Raw genomic sequence first — 13,482 nt, 5'->3', positions numbered from 1 at the left:
ACTGAGAAGAGCAGCAATGTGGGCTAACGTTCACAGACATAGTCACTAAAATAAGACAGCAAGCTCTCACTTACTTATCAGATTTGAAATTAATAGGTAGTGATAAAAGTCAGAATGGTGGTTGACTACATAGAAGGGGCAGAGAGCAACTGTAAACGAAATGAAAGTAAAATGAAAATGTTTTCTATCTGGATCTGGGTGGTAATTACAGATGCAAAATTCCACCCATGCTTTGCACTGAAGATATGTGTGGTACATGTAATAAAGTAATCATAGGAAGACTGCAAAGCTCAGTTGACATACTCAAATGATATTTTTTAATTTTGGCAGAAAGTTGTAACATATGAGCTGATTAAATATGATGTGGAGAAAGACGAACCCGTCCGTGACGCAAATGGATATTGCATCAAAGTCCCTAAAGGTACTATGGACTTTTTGAGCAATTAACTGTACACAAAATTATCCTGACTAAGCAACATTTAAGAACTAACATAGTATTACCAGCTGTAAATTTTATTAAAATTAGTGGGGGGAAGATTTTTTTTTTTTTTTTTTGGTTTTTTCAGACAGGGTTTCTTTGTGGCATTGGAGGCTGTCCTGGAACTAGCTCTTGTAGACCAGGCTGGTCTCGAACTCACAGAGATCCGCCTGCCTCTGCCTCCCGAGTGGTGGGATTAAAGGCGTGTGCCACCACCGCCCAGCTGGGGGGAAGATTTTTTATTGACATATTCTAAAAATATATATAAATTACAGAAGGCATTGGCTTACCATAACACATAATTATTTTAAGCCAGTCCAACACCTTGCATGTAAGGTAATCTAGACAGCTATGGCTGGAAAGCTTTAGGCAGACCTTTTGTTTATGCTTTTACTCACTATGCATTTGTCTAGTTATGTATAGGAATCATTATTATGTAAAAGATTAGCAATAAGATAATTAATTACAGCTGGGTGGCCATGCAGACTATAAAGTTTAGAAATACGTGTCCGTGACATGTATGCACTCAGATATGGTCTGTGTCTGTTCCTTTTCTTGCTGCTGTGGTCAAACAACAACAGGAAGCATCATAGGCGAGGAAGCACTTGTCCTGGCTCATAGTTGAAAAGACATAGCCCTTCACGCTGCTGAAGGTGTAATGGCACGACTATAAGGCAGTCACATTGCATCTGCAGTAAGAAAGCAGAGAACAGACAGGAAATGGTATCCTACAGTGAGCCACTACGTCATACAGGGTCCACAGCCTTCCAAATAAGCATCACCAGCAGAGGATCAAGTTCAACACACAGGCCTATGGGGAGCATGCCACATTTAAACCACAGCGTGGTATATATGACTATGGATATAAAAAGTGATGCTTCCCACAGCAGGCTTCTTGTCCGCAGGTTGTCTGCCATCAGTTATAAGGCTCATGATAAAAATGTGCTCATCTCGTCACAAAAATAAATAACAATTTACTCTCTTCTGTGTCAGGTGAGGTCGGGCTCTTGATTTGCAAAATCACACAGCTTACACCGTTCAATGGCTATGCTGGAGGGAAATCTCAGACAGAGAAGAAAAAACTCCGGGATGTCTTTAAGAAAGGAGACCTCTATTTCAACAGTGGAGACCTCCTAATGATCGACCGGGAAAATTTCGTCTATTTTCATGACAGAGTTGGAGATACATTCCGGTTGGTTTCTCTGGATTATTAAGCCCAAAACAAATACATGCACACTTTGGCCTCTTCCTGAGTTGGAATCAGATGCCACTTTCCTGAGATGCTTCAGTTCCTCCTGTCTCTTGCATGCCATTTGTCTCCTTATTCTCCGGGAGAATAAGGAGTGAACTATGAAGCTTCTCTCTACAAATAAACGTAAAGGCAGGACGCCTCTTCCTTGTTTACAGAGCCCAAAGTCCATCCAGCTGTTCTGCATGTCCTACATATTTAGTGAATGCTCTTAGGATAGCAGGGATTTTCACATATTTCCAATCAGACAGCTTTTTGCTTTTAGATTAAAAACAAGTGCAAATTAATGTGAAGTTGATCTGGTTGAAGAGGTGTGAGATTCAGAGCCTTTTTCCCCCTCCCTTCCTTCTGTCCTCCATCTCTACCAAATGGCTTCTCACAAAATCCCCAGGCTAGCACAAGAACATGTGGAAGTCATTTGGTAAATGGTGACATGAATCTCCAACAATGGCTCAGTCCTCCAGCTCATGGCAGAAGCAGCCCACCTGTGTGAATTCCCTGAGATGGGAACTCCCCAGACAGCACTGAATTCAGTGTCTGATGCAAATCACTTTGTGTGAGTGACTCCAGAAATCACGAACCTTGGCTGACTGCAGTGAAAAGGTCAAGGCAGGGTGAGAGCCAGACCCAACACAGTTGTGGCCACTGGTATGACCTTTTAATTCTTTTTTTTTTTTTTTTTTTTTTTTTTTTGCTTACAAGAGCAACAGATTTTGTTTGGGAAGTGCCATAAGTTAATCAGCCTTTCACCCATCTCTTGAGAGTTTGTACGATCTTCAGCACTTACTCCATCCCGAATATTCTCTGGCCCTGGAATTTTATGCCACCCTCACTAAGAAGTTACTTCAGGAAGCTGGGGAGATGGCTAATGCAGTACTTGCCTGGCAAGCACCAGGACCAGAGTTCAGTCCTCAGAACCCACATTTACAAAGCTGGACTTGATGCTGCATATTTGTAATCTAACCCTAGGGAGGCAGAAACAGGCAGATCCCTGAGCCTGCTGGCCAGTCAGCCACCCTAGCAAACTTGTTGAGCTCCATGCTAGTGTAAGATATTGTCTTTTAATTTAAAAGAATGGACAGTGCCTGAAGACAAACACTCAAGGTTCTCCTCTGGCCTCTCCACACACATACACACATGCTTATGCACATTTACACAAAACATACACACACATGCATGCGTACATGAAGGCACACACACACACACACACACACACAGAGATACTTTTGAGAGACCTAAAGGACATTTTTATAAAACCCCTACTAATTAATTAAATTAAAAATAGCACCTGGCTAGGCCTTAACATTACAATCTTTATGTAATAAAAGTGTGACTTCTTTTTCTTTTTAACTAAAAGCTTTGCTATTGTGAGAACTGGAAATACAACTATGAAATTTTGCTAAATAGAAATTCATTAACTGAACTAAATAAGATGTTAAAGGGAAAAAAGTGTGAGACCTACACAAAGCTAAAAGAAGTTGAGATTTATTTCTAACATCCAGTAAATTTCTTAGCCAACTCTAGATTTCACATTTGCACACAATGATATCTGCTATGTTTTGTGTGACAAGAATGAAATTCCACATTCTATTATCTAGGGCTATACCCTTTTGACACCAACAGAATGCTACAAGTGAGCTGGGGGTTTTAGGGGACCAGTATGGGAATACCAGACACTTCACCAAGGTCTAAAAGAAACACTAGCTAGAAAGCAAGCATGGTCTCAGCTAATCCTTCCTTTTCTCCCAGGTGGAAAGGAGAGAACGTAGCTACCACTGAAGTCGCTGACATAGTAGGACTGGTTGATTTTGTTGAGGAAGTGAACGTCTATGGAGTGCCCGTGCCAGGTATGTAGAAGGCACCATGAATCTATATGACACATTCAGGCACTGAACAGAATCATAACAGCAGGCCAAAGTTTGTCTTGCTTTCTTCCACTGCCTGGAGAGTGAAGCCACTGTCAACCATCAGAGGTTAGGACGTTTCTCTCTGTTCTATACTCCACTGTCAAAGTAATTCAGTGCATCTGATGTTGGTATGCCTCTATGTTTTAGCTGCTGCTTAATTTAGGGTTCTTGGGCAAGGGAGGTTTCCTACTTTGCAGGTCTCTATTTAGCATACTGGGAGAGCTTGAGGGCTGCAAAGTGCTGTGTTGCCTCTGAAGTAGGTGCGAGTAGGAACAATTACAGTTTCTAGAAAGAAAACTGGGAAGAGGCAAATTTTGTTCAGCCTCTTCTTGTGCAAAAGCAGGTTCCTAAGACTAGACCAGACCCTGAATTTCAGAAACATCACAGAGTGGAGTCACTGAGGTGTCCACAGATCTGCCTCTGCCAGCAGGATGGGGAGAAGCCTGGCTCCAGGACCAGTTGGCGATTTCACAAGTCCCTCAAATTGGAAATAACACTTGCCTTACAGTTGAAATTGTCAGGATTAATTTATTTTAGTTTCATAAATACAAATATATTTGTCAAGTGTATACTAAAGTTGCCAGAAGTATCAGTCATTTTAATTGTAGATATTAGGATTAAATTCTCCAAGTCAATGCCCAAATATAAGGTGCCAAAATTCAGATGCCACCCAAATCCAATTTGGTGAACCAATGAGTTTTATTGGGGTTGATTATAGGAATATGGGGAAGAGGCTGCTTATAGGAGCAGAAATGACTCAAAGAGAGTTGCATCACCACAGCCCAGCCCAGCATGGTGACAGCATACCAAGCTGGAAACCTGGAGCACACTGCACAGCCTGCAGGCAGCTCAACAGGCTGGAGAGGGTCCTTTGCAAGTGCCTCGGTTTGTCTAAACCTCTTCCAGGTAGGCCAGCTGGCTTCTGCTTCTTCCAGGCAGATAGTCTGGTCTGAGAGTCTTTGTAGCTGGCTTGTATAAGAGTGACTCAACATTCTACTGCTTACTCTAGCAGGGCAGGGAGTTCCTGAGTCTACTGTAAGTTGGTTACTTTGCTACATTGATTATTTATTTTTGTGAAAGCTTTTTTATTTCCATGCAATTATATATTACATGTAGAGCATATCCTCCCTATATCCCATTTCTCCCTTTTCTCATCTGTCTGCCACCCAGATTTCTGTTTCCATGTCATATATGCACACATGAATATATATATATATATATATATATATATATATATATATATATTCTAAGAACAACAAATAAGGAAAAATACATGATATTTGCACTTTTGAAACTGATTTAATTCACTTAGCATAATTATCTACAGTTTTGCCCATCTCCCTACAGATGACCTAACCCCAGTCTTCAGTAGGGCTGAAAAACATTCCATTGTGCGTATATATCACATTTTCTTATTCACTTGGGCTGTTTTCATACCTTAGCTGTTGTGACTGTGCTATAATCACGCTGATGTGCAAGAATCTCTGGGATGAGATGGGGTCCTTTGGCTAAACACCCAGGAGTGGACTAGCTGGGTCACAAGTTAGATCTGCTCTTAGTTTTGCTCAGAAAGCCGCCATACTGATGTCCATAGTAGTTGGACTGATTTACATTCCCATCAGCCAAAGGGTGGGTATTTTTCTTGCCTGTTTCCCTATGATCGTTCCCTATGACAACAATGCTGTGATAGAAAGCATAGCCACGTCTCAGGGCACAGAGTCTTGACAATTGGTCTGGAAGGAAATGCAGCAGACCCCTCAGCTGAGGTAACCCAAGTGTCCAAGTCAGGGCTGTCAGAGACCATGATGCCCGAGGCTGTTATAGGCCCCTCTTAGAGTGGTGGGTATGCTTCTAAGCGCTAAATCTTAAAGTAGCTTTTCTTAAGTAGCTGAGAAAATCTGGAAGGTGGACTGAAAGCCCAGTATCCCAGTATCATAGCAGAGTCTCAGATAAGCAAAGTCATAAGACCAGAAAATTTGCTAAAACTGAAATGTGTCAGGTCTCCGCAGATCTGCTGAAAGGGCAGGCCCAGGAAGCAGTACTTTTTAAAATCTCTCTAGGGACTCTTAAAAACACTAGGTTAAGCCGGGCGTTGGTGGCACATGCCTTTAGTCCCAGCACTCGGGAGGCAGAGGCAAGTGGATCTCTGTGAGTTCGAGGCCAGCCTGGTCTCCAGAGCGAGTGCCAGGATAGGCTCCAAAGCTACACAGAGAAACCCTGTCTCGAAAAACCAAAGAAAATAGAAAATAAAAATAAATAAAAACACTAGGCTAGGGGTGCAGCTCGGTGGCAGAGTGCTTGCCCAGTGTGTGCTCACAGGCTCTGAGTTTGATCCCCAGCTCCTCCCCCCACAACACATACACACAAAATTCACATCTGATTCAGACACCGTGAAAATATCCTAAAATGTATGGTGATTGGACAACATTGTGAATGCACCACTAAAGTGGTGAAAATGATGAATTTCATATTTTACACAATTAAAAGAAATACAGGCATGATGGTGCACAACTGTGGTCTCAGCCCGAAATAGGCTGAAGCATTAGTCACGTCAAGGTCAGCCAGAGCTATGTAGTGAGTCCCAGACCAGCTGGACTATATAGTGAGATCCTATCTTTAAAAAAAAAGGAACAAACAACAATAAAAAATAAAAATCCACTGAAGTATGAAAGGCTCTGAAGCCTTTCTCAAAATGTGACCAATCTCCAGTCACCTGGGAAATCTGTAAATCTGCAAGTCCCAGAGCTAAGGCAGTAGAACTTCGAGAATTGGGATGTAGAACCTGCCAAGTCTGTCAGTTAGGATTGGCAGTCACTGCGTAGCAGAAGGAAGAGGTTCTCCCTGGACAGTCAGAACGAGGAGCAGCTTTGTTGAGTGTTGCTCAGTAGCCCACTGAAACGGTTTGAAATGCTCGGGAAGAGGACATCAACCTGGAACCCCCATAGCCAAAGGGATCAGCGGTCAAATGGGCTGCTTTCCAGAATTGGGTGGCCACCAGCTGGGCACATAAACGTGTAAAAAGATGCTGGTCCATCTTCCATCTGAGAATTCTGAATTCTCACAGCAGTGAAAGATTAGAGATGAACTCTACAGTCCCGCACAGCCCCATAATCTGTGTCACTCTCTTTGCCATCTGACATCCTAGCCATAGGAGACAGCTAACCTAAACCTGGAAACGCAGCAGGCCCTTCTCAAGTCAGGAATGCATGCATTGGAAATGACTGTGAGCCTCAGCTGTCACCTTTGCACCAGGGAAGAACATCTAGTTTGGGGCTTAGAATGGAGGCAGCTCACAAGAACAGTCCCGGTACTCTCTAGAACTTCCGGTTTTCAGTAAACCTTTCTGTGTTGATGAAAATATCCAGTGGAGTAGCCAACAGTCACAGCATGGCTGCTCAGTGCTTAAAATATTAGTGGTACAACTGAAAAATTAATTTTTCATGTCACGTAATTATAATTGATTCTTAGATTTAGGAACCGTATGTGGGCAGTGGGTGCTGCCTTAGACAATACAGCTCCCACGAATGGACCAGGTCTGATCTTTGGCCCTAACCTAAACCTTCTTCTGAGAACTGAATTATTCAAAGGCAACATCTAGGATTCAATGCAGTGGCCTGGGGCCTAACAGGCCCACCTTCCTCTGGGTCAGGCATTGTCGCTACCAAAGCAAGGAGTCAGAGAGCCAGGCAGTGCAGAATCTACCCGAGACACCAGCTTCCCCTAATTCTACTGTGGATGTTTGATTTCCTGGGGCAGGTATGAGGGACCCCTTTTTAAAAGGAGTCTGGTACCCTGCCCTCCTCCTTCAGGTCAGAGGAGAACTGAATGAGCAAGCACCTCTGTTTTAAATGTCCCTTTTTTTTTTTTTTTGCCTTCTTTAGCGCAGTGGGTAAACACACCATCACCATGGGAGAGATTTCAAACGCTGGGGCCCAGGTGACCAAGGACGGCTCCTTCCTCTCTGATTACAGCTAAGTAGTTCAGGGAAGTGGACCCAGATTCCCCTGGGTGTGCTGGATCAGGTTGAAAATATATTAATACCTAATTACCACTGTCCTCACAAGCAAACAATAGTAATTGTTCCAATCACCTCTCCACTAACAGCCCTGCCATGGAGATCAGTTTTCTCTGTGCAGTGTACTCCCTTGAGAGAACTGGACATGAATGGAGGGACGCACAACAGCTCACCCCCAGGGCCTGTCTTCATCCTGCTGCCTGCCCCACACCTCTGAAATACAAGGAAGGAAAGCTGTTGGGAACTTTGAGTGAACAAATAAGTCTCAAAGGCAGTATTTGTGCCCACAGCACAACAGACCCAACATTGCAAACCCAGCTCAGTGATTCATGACAGTGGAGCAAGACTTTTTGCTGAAGCAAAAAAAATGAAACAGGGCAGGCGTTGGTGACAAATGACTTTAATCCCAGCACACCGGAGGCAGAGGCAAGCGGATCTCTGTGAGTTCGAGGCCAGCCAGGTCTACAAAGCTACACAGAGAAACCCTGTTTTGAAAAACATTTAAAAAAAATGAAACAGACAAACCAAAAGAAAAAAGAAAAAATGCTCTTTAGCTACCAGTTCGGTCATTGTCATCCTCAGCTCTGTGTAGCTCACTAAGAAGAGCAGTGATGGCCACAAGCACAAAAGTCAAAGCAGAGCTGCCGGGATTAGTCTCCAATGCTGCCTGGTCCCTGTTGTATGACCTTAGACAAGTTGTTATACGCCTTTAAATCTTAGCTTCTTCCTCCTTGAAATGGTGGGGTAACATCTGCCCTCTTCACAAGGTTGTTGCTGTGGTTAAATGAGAATACACCGAGTATAGGTCATGGTAACTATTAAAGAGTCTACATACATCTATTATTAGTTTTATTACTTAGCTATTAGTTAACATTTCCAGTAATCCTGCATTTATCATAGAATAATGTGGGCATATATGTTTGAAATAAAAAATAGAACTATTCAAAAGAAACGTAATGTTTATTGATGTCGAGGTCCATAGTTCTTTGACCTGGCAGAGCCTCGTGAATGAAATTACCAGCTAATGTTTTCTCACTCTTTTTTCCAGGTCATGAGGGTCGAATTGGGATGGCCTCAATCAAGATGAAAGAAAACTCTGAGTTCAACGGAAAGAAGCTCTTTCAGCACATCTCGGAGTACCTGCCGAACTACGCGAGGCCTCGGTTCCTGCGAATACAGGTGAGAAGACTGACCAAGTTCGGTTCTCTCCCAGGCACTTTCTTAGGGAACCACCGCCTCCTGCCATGGTGACTGCATTCACACATTTTTAGCACACTCACAGGACAGAGTTCAGGAAGAAATTCTGTAGTTCAGTAAGGACAAGAAAATACCAGAAATCCCATTCCAATCTCTTCCCCACTAAAATGACAGGCCAATTCGTTTACCTGTAGCCTTAGCAGACAACTAACAAAGTCAGTGTTTGATGAAGTGTCAAAGACACTTTTGAATAGAAATTATCTAACCCTCCTGTTTCGGGTTTCCTTTTCTTGTTTCCCGTGCTACAGCTAGCATGCAGCACCTTGCTCGTACCAGGCAAGCACTCTGCCACTGAGATACATCCACAGCCCTGTTGTTTCCAATTCTAAAGAACACAAAATCTGCTGAGGCCCTACCCCCTTTCTATAGGGGACATTTTAACTGAGCATCGTCAGTAACTTGGAAGTGTCAGACTGTCGCTGGAGTTGTCCAGTCCTCCCATTAAGTACCTTGAGCCCTGTGGTTATGTAACTGAAGACTTGACAAAGTCTTAGGGTCCTGGGTAGTGTTGAGTGGGTAAGGCTACTTCTGTTGATGTTCATAAAGGGCTGGCATTTGCTTTGCACATAGATGGTAAAGACAGAAACATGAAATATCTTCAGATGTGTCTCATAACATTAAAGGGAGTCTTTAGTCTAACCGACAGACAGACAGACTGGGAAAACAGAATCCCTTGTGTATAAATGACCCTTCTCCTGCTTCTGCCCTCAGCCAGGAGAGCCCACCTTACCGGTGTCCCCTCTACTCAGAGTCTGCACACTGTTGGCAGCTCTTCATTCCACATGGGGCTTCTAAGTCAGTGGTTCTTAACCTTCTTGTGACCCTTTGAGACAGCTCCTCATTGTTACTTCATAACTGTAATTTTGCTACTGTTATGAATCATAATGTATATAGGTGATGTGTAGGATATCTGATATTCAATCCCCTCACATAGGCCCCCCATGTAGAGCCTCTGCAAGTAGCAGTGGAAATACATATTCATCAGCTCTCGTGACAAAGGAAGGCAGCCAGCACACTGCCAATTTCCAACAACTCCACCCTAGCCCTTCATCCCACTGGAAGTACAACTGACGCATAGATTGTGTCTAATTTTTTTTTTCAGGATACCATTGAGATCACTGGAACTTTTAAACACCGCAAAGTGACCCTGATGGAAGAGGGCTTTAATCCCACAGTCATCAAAGATGCCTTGTATTTCATGGACGAAACAGCAAAAACATATGTACCCATGACTGAGGACATTTATAACGCCATAAGCAATAAATCTCTAAAGCTCTGAATATCCCATGTGACTAGCTCATAACATTTCCAGAAAGGAACTCAATAGACCTAGCACAGCCATTTGATATAATCCAACTTTAATTTGATTGAAGATTATAAGGTGCAATTTTTTTTAGGAAATTATTCACTAAAAGAGGGACAGTTTTTTTTAATTACATCTGAACTTTGCAAGTAAAAAGATTTAGAAACAATTATTTTCCAATGTGAGTCTGCCATTTGTCCTTGCAAACTAAGCTTTTTGGAGAAAGGGCCTTATTTTTTTAAATACATAATAAACTATATTAACACTAACATATGAAACATTGCTGTCTCTTGTGTTTCTTTCTCTATTCTAAGTGAAAATTCCACATCTGTTATTCCAAAACAGAGAGTGCCATTGGCCACAGGTGTCCTGCTCATCTTAGTAAAAAGTGACAAAGGGGAGGGAGGGTAGACCAGCAATAAACAACACAATGAGGGGCTGGAGAGGTGTCTCGGAGGTTAAGAGCACTGGCTGTTCTTCCAGTGGTCCTGGCTTCAATTCCAAGAAACCACATGGTGGCTCACAGCCATCTATAATGAGATGCGGTGCCCTCTTCTGGCCTGCAGGCATACATGCAGACAGAACATTGCATACAAAATAAACAAATCTTTTTAAAACACACACACACACACACACACACACACACACACACACACACACACACACACACACAATGGGAATCCAGCTCCAGTCCCCTCCCATAATCATCCTAGCCACTGTATAGGCAGTAACCAAAGGTAGAAATGTCAGCTTGGTGCTTAAATGGGCTGTCCCGGTTACTTTTCTGCTGCTGGCCAAGACAACTCATAGAAGAAAGCATTTAATTTGGAGGCTCACAGTTCCAAAGGGTCTATAACCATCGTGTGGGAGCATGTCAGCAGGCCAGGCAGGCATGGTGCTGGAGCAGCAGCTGAGCGCTGACATCTGATCTATAAGCCTGAGGCAGAGAACTAACTAGGAAAGGAGTGAGCTTTTTGTCATTCTCACTCAAACCACCACTGGTGCCTAAGCCTGGTGTATCCAAGTTCTACACTTAAAATATGTTCAGTAAGTATTTTTCTGCTACATCAAGGGTTACAAGGACATTTGCCCTCAGGATTCATGTAGAAGCTGTAGGGAAGGAAGCATATCACCCGTGGAAGCAGCGAACATGGGGACAGCCGCTACTCAGCTTGTCATACAGAAATGTGGGTAGGATTCTGACAAACTCCTCTAGGTTACTCAGAAAACAAAATACAGACAGATTTTGAGGCAGGTTCTCACTGTGTAGCCCAAGTCATCCTTGGTTTTATCATCCACCTGCCTTAGTCCCCTGATTGCTGGGATCACAAGCATGCACCACTATGCCCAGCTAGAAATCCAGATCCTTTTGTTGTGATCACCCCCAATATTTTGAAACTTTGAAGCATCTCAAAAAAAAAAAAAAAAACCGTAATGATAGAAAAGCCTGGCTGTCCAAGGGCCGTCCCAGGCTCACACGTACCTGGGACCCTACATCTCTGACCGTCACAGCTGGGGCCTGTGGCAAATAAAGGAGTTGCACTGAGGAGGAAGGCAGCTCAGCATAGGGACAAAGAGCTCCTTAAAAAGCCCCAAACTCTCCTGGGCCAATGACTTCATATCTTTGGACAGACTAATGCTTAGGAGACTGACTGGAGAGTGGGATGAGTTTCCAACTGGGAGATGTAGGGTCATGGACCTGCCCTGACCCATGCTTTAGATTTAGATTACCCAGTTAAAAAGTAAGAGCTGATGTCCTCAGACCCTTGTTAGCTGAGCCTCCTCAGCCTCCCACTTCTCCCAGAATCCCCCACTCAGGCCAAGTACTACTCCACTGTGTGGACAGAGGTACCAGGTAATAACTTCAGTCTCTGGGTTTACATGGATAAGCCATTACTAATGAGAGAGAACCAGTTTTAAAGACTGGTCTTTGCCAGGCTGGTGAAACTCACAGAAACAGCTGACCTGAACAAGGGAAGCTCATGGACCCCAGTCTGATAGCTGGGAAACTAAGTTCAAACTTCAAGAGTCTGACACTGAGCAGTTCAGTTTAGGTATATTTAAGTACAGCACAATTTGGGGGCAAAAGTTTCTTGATATAACACAACCCCATGTGCATGATACAGCTTAAGTCATGACTACATCAAAACACTTTGTAAAAGTACGTGTGACATCTTCCATAAAGATGGGTTCTAGGGCTGGAGAGATGGCTCAGCCGTTAAAGGCTAGGCTCACAACCAAAAACAAAGATGAGTTCACATCTTAAGGATCTAATGTGGTCCCAGTCATACAGATAACACAAAGGTCACCAGGCTATTAACCACCTCTGCTCTCAGCCTTCTGGGTAGAAAACAGGTTAAATATCTCTCCCTTTGAAGAGACAGCCCTGCGTGGTTAACATTTCTGGTTTCCCTGGTGCTTATCTGTGAGCACAAGAATCTCTGTGCCTCCCACACCTATAGGGTCTACCTCACCCTCTTCAGGACTCAGGGAACACGGTGGAAGAAAGAGCAGAAAGAATGTAAAAGCCACGGTGAGGGATGGAATATGGTAGAACAGCCTTCCAGACATGATATGACCACTGCACCCATGAACATACACATATGTGTAAAATGGCATAATGAAACCAGTGTTATATGTAATTTACATACACTAACAAGAAGGGTTTTTTGGAAAAAAAATGTGTCCATAGAAATAGCGGCACTACCTTCATTTGAAAGCACAAGTGGGTGTTTTTAACTTAAGCTAATATTTATAACATCATTCAGTAGGTAGATGTTTGTAATCAGTATATAGATGGTTGCTACATAAACCCAGATAATGTGGGGATGAAACCAGGAAGTGCCAATTCTGAAATAGAAGCCAAAGCGAATCAGTATAGAAATGGAGATGATTTAATAAACATGTTTCTTGCCCCATGTCTATATTAAAGCACCTAGTGGGGGACTTATGAACTAGGAGGTGCTCTTAACACCACTGTGACCTAAGACTCTGGAAAAGCAGATCAGATCCTGAAGGACAGATGTCTGGAAAGACCCTGGAAGAAAGGTCAGAGTCTTCACCGTATGTTACAACTCTTTGTCAATAATTATCATGATGGCTGGTGGGCTGCATGGACTCTATCATGAGACACCTAACAAGAAAGGCAGTGTCACTCCCAGCATCCTGCACTGTTCTAAGGGAGGCTGATAGCCAACAGGGTTCTAGGGTAGCAGGCTTGGCTGCAGGCTTTTGGACATATAAAACATCAGATGGTGGTGCATGTGTGGTTAG

At 43.3% G+C, this 13,482-nt stretch overlaps 1 protein-coding gene across 2 annotated transcripts in view; it reads left to right on the top strand.

Annotated features, from left to right (window-relative positions):
* Positions 1-10,185, top strand: part of Slc27a2 (solute carrier family 27 member 2) — a 38,806-nt gene extending 28,621 nt beyond the window's left edge. For both annotated transcript variants that reach the window (XM_035445995.1, XM_027421929.2), the window contains 5 exons: positions 331-421; positions 1,472-1,670; positions 3,477-3,574; positions 8,698-8,828; positions 10,009-10,185. In XM_035445995.1, coding sequence (XP_035301886.1) covers positions 331-421; positions 1,472-1,670; positions 3,477-3,574; positions 8,698-8,828; positions 10,009-10,185 — 696 coding nt within the window. The remainder of the gene's footprint in view (positions 1-330; positions 422-1,471; positions 1,671-3,476; positions 3,575-8,697; positions 8,829-10,008) is intronic.
* The last annotated feature ends 3,297 nt before the right edge of the window (positions 10,186-13,482 follow it).

This window comes from Cricetulus griseus, chromosome 6 (genome assembly GCF_003668045.3).
Source record: "Cricetulus griseus strain 17A/GY chromosome 6, alternate assembly CriGri-PICRH-1.0, whole genome shotgun sequence".
Lineage (NCBI taxonomy): Eukaryota > Metazoa > Chordata > Mammalia > Rodentia > Cricetidae > Cricetulus > Cricetulus griseus.
This window is presented reverse-complemented; position numbering and strand designations above follow the sequence as displayed.